Raw genomic sequence first — 12150 nt, 5'->3', positions numbered from 1 at the left:
TGGCTTTAAGCGGAAGTGGTTGCTCTTTAAGATGATGGATCAAAGAGGGCTGGTCTTTGGGTGGACTTGGAGAGCGTAGGATGTCATTAGCACGAAGAGGTGGATCAGCAGTGAGATGGAGATGACAAAATTGCATGTTCGGTGTGACTTACCTTATGGGGTGCAGTCATGCATCACAGCAGGGCTGGGGAAAGATAAGTATGAGCTCTTCTTTACACAACCTTTGGCAAGTTAAGATTTGTTTCAATTGTGGATTTATCCATTTGGTTGGAGTTATCCTTTATTACTATACTAATGTGCCTTTATCACACTTGTTATAAGGAAAGAGTTATGTATAGGCTTACTTAAAGAATCTACTGGCAACTATGACCAGTTAATGTGGTGGTTTCCATATTTTGTACAGAATTTGAAGGATTTTTTATGAATTTTCTATTTGGATAATACATATTTGATATTGTATTTATATTTTCATTGTAGCTGCATACTGCAAGCAGCCACTGAAGCTAAGAGGCATCCAGTAGTCACCCCAAGTATAGGAACACAGTATGGGCAAATTTGAATTTTTATTCCTTGGTGCAGTAATGATTGCTAGAACCAGAGTTTACAGTATAGTTGTGGCAGCTCAGGGATATCATTAAATATGTAGAAACAATCAAAAAATAATTTTCCTGGTTGATTTTTTTTCATGTTATTGAGAATGTAACAAGGGAAACTGGAGCCCACATAGGTCTTGCTGGAACATCCATAACTCCCATGTGGACAGTTATCTGGGAATTATGGTAGGTGGAATCTCACTATTGGAGTATCAGAATCAAATAGAAAGCCAGAGGCTGATTCAGCTTAACTTCTAACTAAAATATATTGTGGGATGTATTTACCCTTTAGCATGTACTGTGAGGAACATAGTTAAATCATACAAAACCATAACTTTTATTTTTTGAAAAGCATGATACTTTGTTACGTTTTTATTGCTGTTTGTGCATTGGGGAGATTTACTTCTCTACTTGTCCTGGAGACCGTTGTCACTGAAACAGAATGTAAGAGAATATGCTAAATTCTACCGTTTTCACATGCCCAAAAGATGAGCAGAAATCTTCCAATGATGGAGTTCCTCTCACTTTGGGATGATTTCCTTCTATAGAGATAGCCACTGCCCACACCTATAACTGGCCTTCGCCGCAAAGAGCACATGGAATGGCGACACATGTCAAACAAAACCAAAGAAAATTCCCAGCCTGCAACCAACCAAATTATCCTAACAGTAAACTTTTGCTATTTTATCCAACGTAAATAAAAATTTTGGCTTTACATACAATTTAACGAATGCCGGATGGTGCCAAGTGGCGATTGGTCACTTTTTAAAAATAGATTTCATATTAGCCGCGTGGATCGACAGGCAGCACCGAGCGCTTTGATGTACCGAATGAAAAAAGACATGATGCAGTCTGTCACTATCATTGACACAGCAGCCTTTGTTTTTCGGAGTCCACGTGTAACTTATTTATTTTACCTGTTGATACTACTGTTTTTTCAACTTCCTTTAACATACCAAATGGAAGTTAGGGGTTCTTATAATGGTCCGTTTGTTCACTTATGTAAAACCTTTATTCAGAAAGGAAAAAAAAAACCCTTGCTATAACTGCTAAATTGTGTTAGCTGGAGTTGGGCTTTAATTTGTTAGTGAGGTCCATCTTAATCTGCTAGTCCAGTTGGCCATGCAGTAGAATTTTTAAACTTTTATTTTAAGAACGTTTGATTTTCTAATTGGTGGGTCAAATGGATATTGGGTTTTTTTATTTTTTATTTTTTTTACCATAGTGACGAGAATTTGAAGGATCAGGATGTAAACTTTTTCTCGATTGAACAGATTTTTTAACAGTGAATGTGACTTTCCTTTGGGAAAGTCCATTCATTCCAAAATTGAAAGTTCAAAGCAAATCTTTTTTGGAGTGCTTTTCAATGATATCCATCATGTCATCGGATGCACTGATGAAATTTTTTTATTGAATATCTACTATTGCATGGCCAGCTTAAAGTATAGGTTCACCTTTTGTAACATGCTAGATGTTACACCCATATTCAGGGTGTAACATGTTACAAATCCACTGGCCCCCGCACCTCTCCAGCGTCGCAGGCGGCGGGCTATCTTCTCCCCCCCCTCCCCCCGCTCTCTGTGAGAATCTTCAAAGAATGTGTCTGGCCACGTCACTCATTCATAGAGTTCTGTGAATTGAAAACGAAAAGATCCGGCAGCTTTTGTGGCTGTCAACTTGTAGTTCTTCATGAACTACCACGGCACTGTTGAGCGCTGTGGTAGTATAATGTTTCCTGTTAATGTGTAACTGCTTGGCCGTACAATATAGGGCCAAACAGCTTACACACAGCCTGCAAGAGCCCTGCAAAACACCCACGATCTGATCGTGGATGCAATGCTTTCCAGGCTCCCAATATTAAATAACACCTTTTTCCCCTCACCATCCTTCAGGACAGCCACAATGAGACCTTGGCTCCTCCCCTTCCTAGGAAACACTGCACCAGCCCATAAAATTCCACTTTCCCCGGCCGGACTTCAGTTGTTTGTTTCCACCAGTGGGGAGACACTGTTAGGAACCTGGCCAGACACTCAGGGAGACTGTGGCTTTGAAGCCCTGTAGGGAAGGCTGGGGTACTCCCAGGGATGCGGTGAGGTACATACCTGACCGCACAGTTTGCCACCCCATCTTCACCGAGTGCAGGCGGAAGATCCGGGGGCCCACCATCGCATTCACGGGGATGCAGCAGGTAGGCAGCTCCACTCTCCCTGTACACGGGTGCAGGCCACATTGGGACCAGGCGAGCCGAGTGACGGACGTAATTTCCAGTGGAGGGCGGATGTTTCCCTTTGACCTGCAACTTCCATTTCCGGGTCACGGTGCTGATAGTGGGCCGGGAGCAGTCTGGAGAGCAGTCGGGAACGCGGCACAGGTAGTGTGAGACTCCACAGCAGCAACCACCAGCGCGGCCATGTCTGAAGCGGATGCCTAGACAGCGCACAGTGATGCTAGCTCTAGCTATCCAAAGGTAAGGGTACGCTGGGGAAAGGTCCTCTTTATTTAGGATTTCCCCCCTCCACGTATGGTTCCTTGTAGTGGGAGGGTCTCACTGGGTGGTTGGGGGGAGGGGAGGCTCAGGTTCTTACCTTTTTTAAAAGGCCTGCAGCACTCCTCAGGGTTGTAACCTGTATGACTAGGTGAAAGGTGATGTTATTTATTGGTTCTTGCATGTATTTCAGAAAGCTACTAAGAAATCAAGATTGTCACATAGCTCTAGGATAAAGTGTGCCTCTTGTAGGGATACCCTAGGGCAGGGGTAGGCAACCTCTGCTCTCCAGCTGTTTTGAAACTACAAGTCCCATGAGACATTGCAAGACCCTGACAATCACAGGCATGACTCCTAGAGGCAGAGGCATGATGGGATTTGTAGTTTCTCCACAGCTGGAGGGCCAAGGTTTCCTACCCCTGCCCTAGGGGAATCTTGGACAAAAATATTATGCAAAGACTGTATAGATGCATTAGTCATAGAAAGGGCATCAGAGCAGGAATCATGATTAGCGGCTTCAGTGAAGGAACTTTCCTCCACCTCTCAGTCATTTAAATCCTTGTTTTGAAGGGTTCCAGCTTCCTACAAAAACCTCACCTGCACCCCAAATTACAACCCATCCACAAGCACAGGGCTCTGTACCTTCCCAACTGGCCGCCACTGCCAAGGCAGAAGGAGCTACTGGGGCCCCCAGAGAGGAGACTAGTGAAGAACCGGATAGTGCGACCTCAGGTTCCCAGGAGGAATCAGAGGGAGAGGATTCTGGACGAGGGAGTCCAGGAAACCTTCAAGGTATAAGCTTTCCCTGGAAGAGGTAGAGGACCTCTTGGGGACAATTTACACCACCCTTGGAATTCAGGCGGACAAGAAACCCCTGACACTTCACGACCAGATATACAGGGGCATGGGGGAACAGAAAAAAAGTTTTCCCAGTCCATGTTGCCCTGGTGGAAACAGTAAAGAAAGATTGGCAGGATCCTGAATGGAAGCCTTTTTTTCTCTAGAGCTTTGAAAAGACGTTTTCCGTTTTCAGAAGATCCATCGTCCATCTGGAATAAAAACCCCAAACTAGACGCTGCCTTCTCGCAGGTTTCCAGACATACAGATCTGGCCTTTGAGAATATGGGAGCTCTAGCAGATACTGTGGATAAAATAATGTATTCCCTCCTAAAGAAAACCTGGGGATCAACCATAGGAAATCAGAAACCGGATATGGCTGTCACGGTAGTGGCCCGTAACCTGGAGAATGGGCTTTTTCCAAATTCAGGTTCATATTCAAGCGGGAACCGCCAAAGAAACTATATTGTCTTCTTTTCCTACCATTCTGTGAGGAGTGGCATATATAGTGGATGCGTCTGCAGAGTCCGTCCGCATGTCTGCCAGAACCATGGCTCCAGCCAACTTGGCCAGAAGAGCCCTCTGGCTAAAAACGTAGCCAGGCGATAGTGCCTCTAAAGTTAAACTGTGCGGGATCCCATTGACGGGAGATTTACTTTTTGGCCCAGGTCTAGAAGCTGTGCTGGACTGCACAGTGGACAAAAAATAAATCCTTCCCGGTTAAACGCAAACTCCCAGTTCAGACAAAGAAAAGGTTTCATCCACAGAAACGAAGAGGGGTCCCTAAGCCTGAAGGGGAAAAGAAAGCTTGGGGCCAAGGGGCAAAGGCGGAGGGGGTGCGATTTTTTTCATCCTCCTGAACAGCCCCAAAAAAAAAGCCAATGACGTTCCAAACACGGTGGGAGGAAGACTCCCACCGTGTTTGGAACGTCATTGGCTTTTTTGGGGCTGTTCAGGAGGATGAAAAATCCCGCCCCCTTTGCCTTTGCCCCTTGGCCCCAAGCTTTCTTTTCTCCTTCAGGCTTAGGGACCCCTCTTCGTTTCTGTGGACGAAACCCCCACAAAGACTCCTCATCACACACCTTCCCAGGTGTGTTAGAGAAGGCAGAGCCCTATTGGGGGCATTAAAAGAATTGGAAGAACAAAACGTAGTCCGCAGGGTTCCAAAGCATGAGGAAGGTGGGGGTTTTTACTCACATATTTTTGTAGTGCAAAAACCATCAGGAAAATAGACTGATCCTGAACCTAAAACCCCTGAACCAGTCTGTATCCTACAAGAGAGTCCGTATGAAATCGATCTTTACGGGTCAGAGCCTTGCTACCCCAGAATTGCTATATGGCGTCACTAGACCTCCAGGACGCCTACCTCCATGTCCCTATCGCAGAAGCTTTCCAGAAGTTTCTCCTCCTAGTGGTGAGCATAGATGGAGAAACAATCCATCTACAGTTTCAGGCACTTCCATTCAGCCTATTCACATCACCCTGAATCTTCACAAAGGTCTTTGCAGGAGCCTTGGCCTTTCTGTGGCTAAAATGAGTCTCAATAATTGCATATCTGGACCACCTGCTCCTCTTCGCAGCATCTCCAGAACAGTTAACCAGAAATCTGGAACTGACGAAGAAAATCCTGACAGGTCTGGGGTGGCTGCTGAACCTGGAAAAGTCCAGCTTGATTCCATCTCAGCGCATTGCCTACCTGAGGTACCTGCTAGACTCCACTCAGTTGAGAGGTTTCTCCCGGCAGAAAAATTAAAGAAATTGGACAAGGCAGTGGCCTCTCTCCAGAACAACCAGCAGGTCTCTATTCCACCTCAGGTAAAAAGATCCCTCTGGTGGTGGAGGAAAATGGTAAACCTCTCGCGGACGCAAGCACCAAAGGCTGGGGCGAACACTTAGGAACTCTACTGGCGCAGGGCACCTGGAGGGACGAGGAGCTCAAAAGGTCGTCCAATTGGAAGGAACTGAAAGCCGTAGGGTTGGCACTCAGGTTTTTCAGGAGGGAACTACAAGGCCACAACATTCGTGTGCGCTCAGACAACGTCTCGGTGGTTGCATACGTAAACAAGCAAGGTGGCACAAGGAGCGGAATCCTGCTGGCAACAGAAGTCCTGAGCTGGGCCGAGACCAACGCACTCTCCCTTTCAGCAGTTTATCTAAAAGGGGAAAAGAATATGGCAGACTTTCTCAGCAGAAAACAGCAGAGAGAGTGATTGGGTCCTCAACTTTGAGCTTATATCCAAAAGATGGGGACCCCCGGAGGTGGACCTCGTCGCATCAAAGGACAATGCAAAAAAACCCTGTTTCTTCTCCTTAAACAGGTTATTAAAATCCAAGGGATTTTCAGAAAGGCAAATATCCACTCTCTTCAATAGCAGAAAGGAGATGCGCCTGATCTACAAAAATGTCTAGGTACGCTTTAATGAATGGTGTGCAGGAAACTCCTTCGAGGTGCAAAGCCCCATAGCAGTTTTGGAGTTTTTGCAGTGCAGGGCAGATAAAGGGTTAGCCATGAGTACCCTAAAGAGCCAGGTATCAGCACTTAGTGCATATTTGGAAAAGCCTCTGGTCGCCAACCCTTGGGTGGTCAGAATTTTCAGAGCACTAGGGAGGCAGAGGCCAGTTCAGGGCCCACTCTTCCCCAAGTGGGACCTATCTTTGCTCTTACAGGCTCTAACCGAGCCACCATTTGAACCTTTAGAAAACTGTTCACTAAAGGATCTTACTTTCAAGGCCATATTTTTGGTTGCAGTGACAACTACCAGGAGGGTCTGCGAAATAGAGGCCTTGTCAGTCAGACCCCCTTTTTGTGTTGTATTTCCGGACCGGGTAGTTTTCAAAACGGATCAAGCATTCTTGCCTAAAGTGGCTTTGAAGTTTCACAGAAGCCAGGAGATGGTTTTACCCACTTTTTTCCCTAATCCCTCAGGAGAAAGGGAGTTTATTATTATTATACAGGTTTTATATAGCACCAACAGTTTGCGCAGCGCTTAACAAAATAAAGGCAGACATTACAGTTTAATTACAATTTCGTACAAGAGGAATCAGAGGGCCCTGCTCATTAGAGCTTACAATCTAAAAAGGAAGGGTAAATTGATACAAAAGGTAATAGCTGTGGGGGATGAGCTGATGGAGGAAGTAAAACAGTGTTCGTTTAAATTTTACACTTTAGATGTAAGGAGATTGATGTATCCTGCAGTACTTGGAACTAACGAAAACAGTAAGGATGTCAGATTCCCTGTTTAGTTTGTTTTCTGGGGGAAGAAATGGGTATAAACCGTCTCAACGCACTATTGCTAGATGGCTCAGGGTAATCATTGGCCAGGCCTATATGTTAGCAGGAAAAGAAGTTCCTGTGGGTATCAAAGCACACTCTACTAGAGCTATGGCAGCTTCTCAAGCAGAAAGGGCTGGAGCGACCCCAGAGCCAATTTGCAAAGCAGCAATGTGGTCCAGTTTTTCCAACCTTTGTAAAACATTACAGGGTGGACCTGGTGTCGGCAATTGAGCAAGCCTTTGGGCGATAGGTTTTGCAAGCCGTAGTCCCACCCTAAGTGATAAGTGCTTGTCTATCCTATCATTGTGCCTGTCCTGAAGACGGTGAGGGAAAATTAGTGTTATGCTTACCGGTAACATGTTTTCCAGTGGTCTTTCAGGACAGCACTAGTTTCCCACCCATTTTTTTGGGGGTCTTGAGGAAGACCTCAACACAGGCACGCTAGTGATAAGTTATGGTATGTTATTAATGTGTTCTTGTGTCTCCCCAGCTGGCCGGAGGTCCTCTTATAAAAAAAAAAAAAAACTGAAGTCCGGCAGGGGAAAGTGGAATTTTATGGCCTGGCGCAGTGTTTCAAAGGAAGGGGAGGAGCCAAGGTCTCTCATTGTGGCTGTCCTGAAAAACTACTGGAAAAGACGTTACTGGTAAGCGTAACTAATTTTTTTTTTACCTGCAAAAAGATGTGCATTTATTATTTCTTTTTAAAAAGGTGAACTTATTCTTTAACACTACCCTCTGCAGACAGTGCTGCTAAGGTGACTCAACTGCTTCTCAATAGAGTAGCCACCCTAAGACAGGAAGTCTGGATCACCAGAGGAAAAGGAAACGCAGTCTAAAAGGGCAAAAAGTTCAGCCACCTAATTTTTCTGTTTAATTCCGCTTTAGGGCTTCAGTTAGCCATTTTTGATTAGTGAAATATTTCTCATTGGTTGCCATGGCTGTTTTGGTTACACCAAAGTAATTCTAGGTGCAGTTTGATATTAGTTCTGGTGCTGGGCAGTTTTGATTTGGTCTGTAGCCTGAGACTAATCATTTGGTTTACAGTAAGCCCATTTTTCAAAGCCTTGATTTCAGCATTTACATGAGGCATTTGACAACAAGGTGTCAATCTGTTTCTGCAAAGCAATTACAATTTTCTGTGCTGCTTAGCCCAAACGGATAATATGTAGAATTGTACAAGCTATATTATTATATATTTCAAACCTTCTTTAGTTCTGTTAAACATATGGAAACTGGTATAACACACATTTTGGCAATGTTCCGATTTAGCTTCTGTATGCTGAGTGACTTGCTTTCTGGTAAAGTTTTGCTACAGGTAATGTTTGCAGTGGTGAAAGTTAAAGTTACTTTCTGCAAAGCGGTGGAGGCTTGCTGGCTTTTTCCCTTGCCGGGGCTGAAGTGGCATCTTATGGCAGTTTATCCATCCCACTGCATTCCATATCCATGCTTTTGTTTGCCCTACCTTTCATTACTTTCCTGCAGTGCATTATTAACCCTTCGGAGGTGTTCCCAAACATATAGTAATAAGAAGAAAATTTATTTCCAGTAGAAAAGTCAACCTGACTTTTGTAAGGCCTTGTTAATGCTGGCGGGACACTATCTGGTCGTCTGACACCTGTATAATTATATTTTATTTTTTGCCTGTTTGTATAGTCTATATCTTTCTCTGTGCCTGTGGCTTTAAATCATCATTCCAACAAATAATGTCTTGCAGTTTATTTCCCAAGGCTGAATTTTAGCTGGTTCTCAGTAGAAACTTGAATGCTGAAACGTTCCCTCATTTTTAAGCTTATGATTGCATGAGCAGAGGTTGGGGAGCAGGCATTGGTTTGACCATCTTGCTCAACCTTTCCATGCTCAAGCAATGATGCTTAAACTTTGGCCTGTTGGGAGTCACAAGAAGTTCCCTCTAGAGCCCTTTAGAGCAGTGTTTTCCAACTCTGGTCCTCAAGCCCCCCCAACAGGTCAGGTTTTCAGGATATTCTTAGCTTATCGCAGGTGCCTGTGATTAAGTTTCTGTTAAACCCACCTGTCAATAGACTGGATATCCTTAAAACATGTACTACTTCTTGCAGCGTGGCTTGAGGAGCAGAGTTGGCAAACACTGCTCTAGAGGTTGTGCAGAAAACCTCTCTTGTGTTGGCGTCTGGCTGATTGCTTCGCTTTCCCAGCAGCCTCGGGGAAGAAGCAAGCGGTAAAGTCCAAGGAAGAGTTGGCTCAGGAAAAGAAAAAGCAGTTGGAGAAGAGACTCCAGGATGTGAGCGGCCAATTAAATAACAAGAAACCCACGAAAAAAGGTACAGTGCTAGATCGCCCCTCTGGCCAACAAAGCCACAGAAATGCAAGCTCAGTGCCCGTCACCCCAAGCAAGCAGGTGTTTGACCTATTCATCCTGCTAGAGTATTAGGAAGCGGGAATGCTTGTCATCTAACTATTCCTCCTCCTGTTTTCATTCATTTTCTCACCGCTGTGATCAGGCTGCTTCACTGTGTAATCCTGACCTGGACTAATCTGTAGTATTTAGGAGCCGACAGGCAGGTTTAGAGGCAAGTGCACATTTAGAATAATACCTGTAAAACATGCGCTGTGCATTCTTTTTCTCTGCAATCACTTTTTGTTTGCGCTTACCATGAATATTCATGCTGTCCAAATAGCCACACCCACCTTGTTAAATTTTTAGTTTGCTGGGTAAACACAGATTTCCCTTATTTTTACTGGACAAAAAGGCATTTGAGATAACCAAGCACAGTGCAACTCACAGCAGATTTTGTACAGAATTATTACACGCAAGGAAACTTTTTTTCTTTTTTTTTTTTTGTGTGTGTTTTTTTTTTTTTTCTCCAATAACAGAAACCTTTATTGGGAGAAATGCATAGAAATTTTTGCCATATATAAAATTGTTACTTGATTGATTTGGAGGCTTGTTCCTTGTCAGTGCTTTTCAGACAAAGGGTTAGCTTAAAAGCTAGCAACTGGCATTTTCGGAATGCACCAATGACAGCCTACATATTTCTGTCATTAAAAGTTTACCTTAATATATAAAACCCAACAATTGGACTCTTTATTTGCTCTTTTTGGTCTGTTATTGTACCATTGAAAGTTTTTTTTATATTCGGTAAGTGCAAAAAATTTTAGCAGCAGTTCACTTTTCTCAGATCTCTCTGGACTACAGAATACCTCCCTCCCCTTATTTAGAGATGAGGAGAGAGGAAGGTGTTCTATAGTCGTGCCCTTGGGGGACAGCGCTGCTCCTCCAAAGATGCAGGAGAGTGAGCATTTTCACCTTGGAACAGGAAGTGTGTTACTGGCAGGTTTACCAAGTGGGGAAAAAAAGAAAACTGATGCAGCCCCACATCTAAAGATGAGTGAGCTGCAAAATATTATATTTTTGTTCTTGGGTTTACATATGCTTTAAATTCATATCTAAATGAAAGTTATCAGCATGTGATCCTCCTTTTTTGAGGCGCAAAGCTGAATGTTAAAGCACCAAGGACTGATCTTCCTGAAAAAGGGGTGTTTCGTGTTCCATTGGCTTTACATTGATGAATTGGCTCCTGCTGTTTATCCAGGCCTGGTTTACACTGTTAGATGCAGATCCTGCAGGTGCACAGCAAAAATTTGCCGTTTTTTTATTATTATTTTTTTAGGTCAGAAGTGTGTTTAGTGCATCATTCTTCATTTCTTTAGTTGATTGTTTTTGTTTTTTTTTTCCCCCCTCAAGAATTAGAATTCAGCATTGGTGAAGTTCATTGCTCCCTGGAATAAAAGGAGTGCTTATTGGATACGAGGGGTAAAAGGCCACACCATGTGATGCTTTTGCCCAGTGCACTCAGTTTGTTGTAGGAAGTAGTAATTCCTATCAATGCTGCATTCAGACCACTTCAGGCTTGTGTCGCTTGCTCTTTCATAGTTCTTTTTAATCTAATAAATTGCACCATTGCATGAATAGAAACTATGCCTCTCCAAATACTTCTGGGACTGGTGGGTACACTACATTGCAGACTCTAGAGGCTTCATCCTTTTTCTAACACGTCACTGCCTCACATCCCAACCTGCAAAACTTTTCTGCTCTACCAGTATAGTAGAACACTTTCCCTTGCTGTGACTGACCCTGAGCGTTAAAGGCAGAGTGGTCATCTGGTCTAGAGCATACATTTCCTGCTGCTTTGTCCTGGGTCTGACCTAAGTTGAGATGCCCAAAAAAGTTCTTTAATCCCAACCCCCCCCCCCCCCCCCCCAAAAAAAAACAAAACAAAACAAAAGCAGTTTCAATATATTGAGAGCATTTAATCTTGAAATGCTATTTTGTAGAAATCCCCAGTTACCCAGCCTATTTGACCTGGATCACCTGTAAACCTCAAAGTTGATTGTTGGCTTCATAAATATTAATTTGGTTAGACATGTCTTTGTTTCGTTCACAGCAGAAATACTAAAGGTCCTTTAAGTTATTCTCCCAGCAGCTTGCTTAAACCTTGACTAAACCTTTCCCTCCCAGCAGTAATTCAGCAGCCTTGTAATATCCAATGTAAACCCACAGCAGGTGGACTGGAAGGGTGCAGGGTGAGCTGAGCTGCTAAGAGCATGACTTAAAACACTTCAGTGCCTTTGCTCTGAACTTAGAGGATGAATTGTTCCATGGTGCCTGCAGCTATAGAGGTCAGAGATTACTTGTTTATATATATAACATATAAAAATATGTGCACACTTTATTGTTGGCCACGGGTTCACGTTCAAGCTCAAGTTTAGTTAAGATATTTTTTTGGGATGCAGGGTCAACTACTTACCTCTAATGAAGTATATCCTACCTCCTGCTGATTGCTCCTTAGTGTAGAAATGTTCTCTGCAGCGATGACAGGTCCTCTTCACATCTCCAAATCTCTGATGGTACATTACTGTCTTCGGATCTAACGTTACAGTACATTGAAGTCCAAACCACTCCCCCCCCCCCCTTTGTCATCCTC

At 43.8% G+C, this 12150-nt stretch overlaps 1 protein-coding gene across 10 annotated transcripts in view; it reads left to right on the top strand.

Annotated features, from left to right (window-relative positions):
* BRD3 (bromodomain containing 3) overlaps positions 1-12150 on the top strand; it is a 123631-nt gene that overhangs the window by 106870 nt on the left and 4611 nt on the right. For 5 of the 10 annotated variants that reach the window (XM_073599582.1, XM_073599575.1, XM_073599576.1 and 2 more), the window contains one exon: positions 9361-9486. The exons of 2 other annotated variants lie outside the window; for them this stretch is intronic. In XM_073599582.1, the coding sequence (XP_073455683.1) occupies positions 9361-9466 (106 nt within the window). In that variant the 3' untranslated portion in view covers positions 9467-9486. The remainder of the gene's footprint in view (positions 1-9360; positions 9487-12150) is intronic. 3 more of the 10 variants (XM_073599583.1, XM_073599578.1, XM_073599580.1) reach the window with 1 other exon arrangement.

Source organism: Aquarana catesbeiana, linkage group LG09, assembly GCF_042186555.1.
Source record: "Aquarana catesbeiana isolate 2022-GZ linkage group LG09, ASM4218655v1, whole genome shotgun sequence".
NCBI lineage: Eukaryota > Metazoa > Chordata > Amphibia > Anura > Ranidae > Aquarana > Aquarana catesbeiana.
The sequence above is the reverse complement of the archived record's forward strand: the minus strand, read 5'-3'. Positions and strand labels throughout refer to the sequence as shown.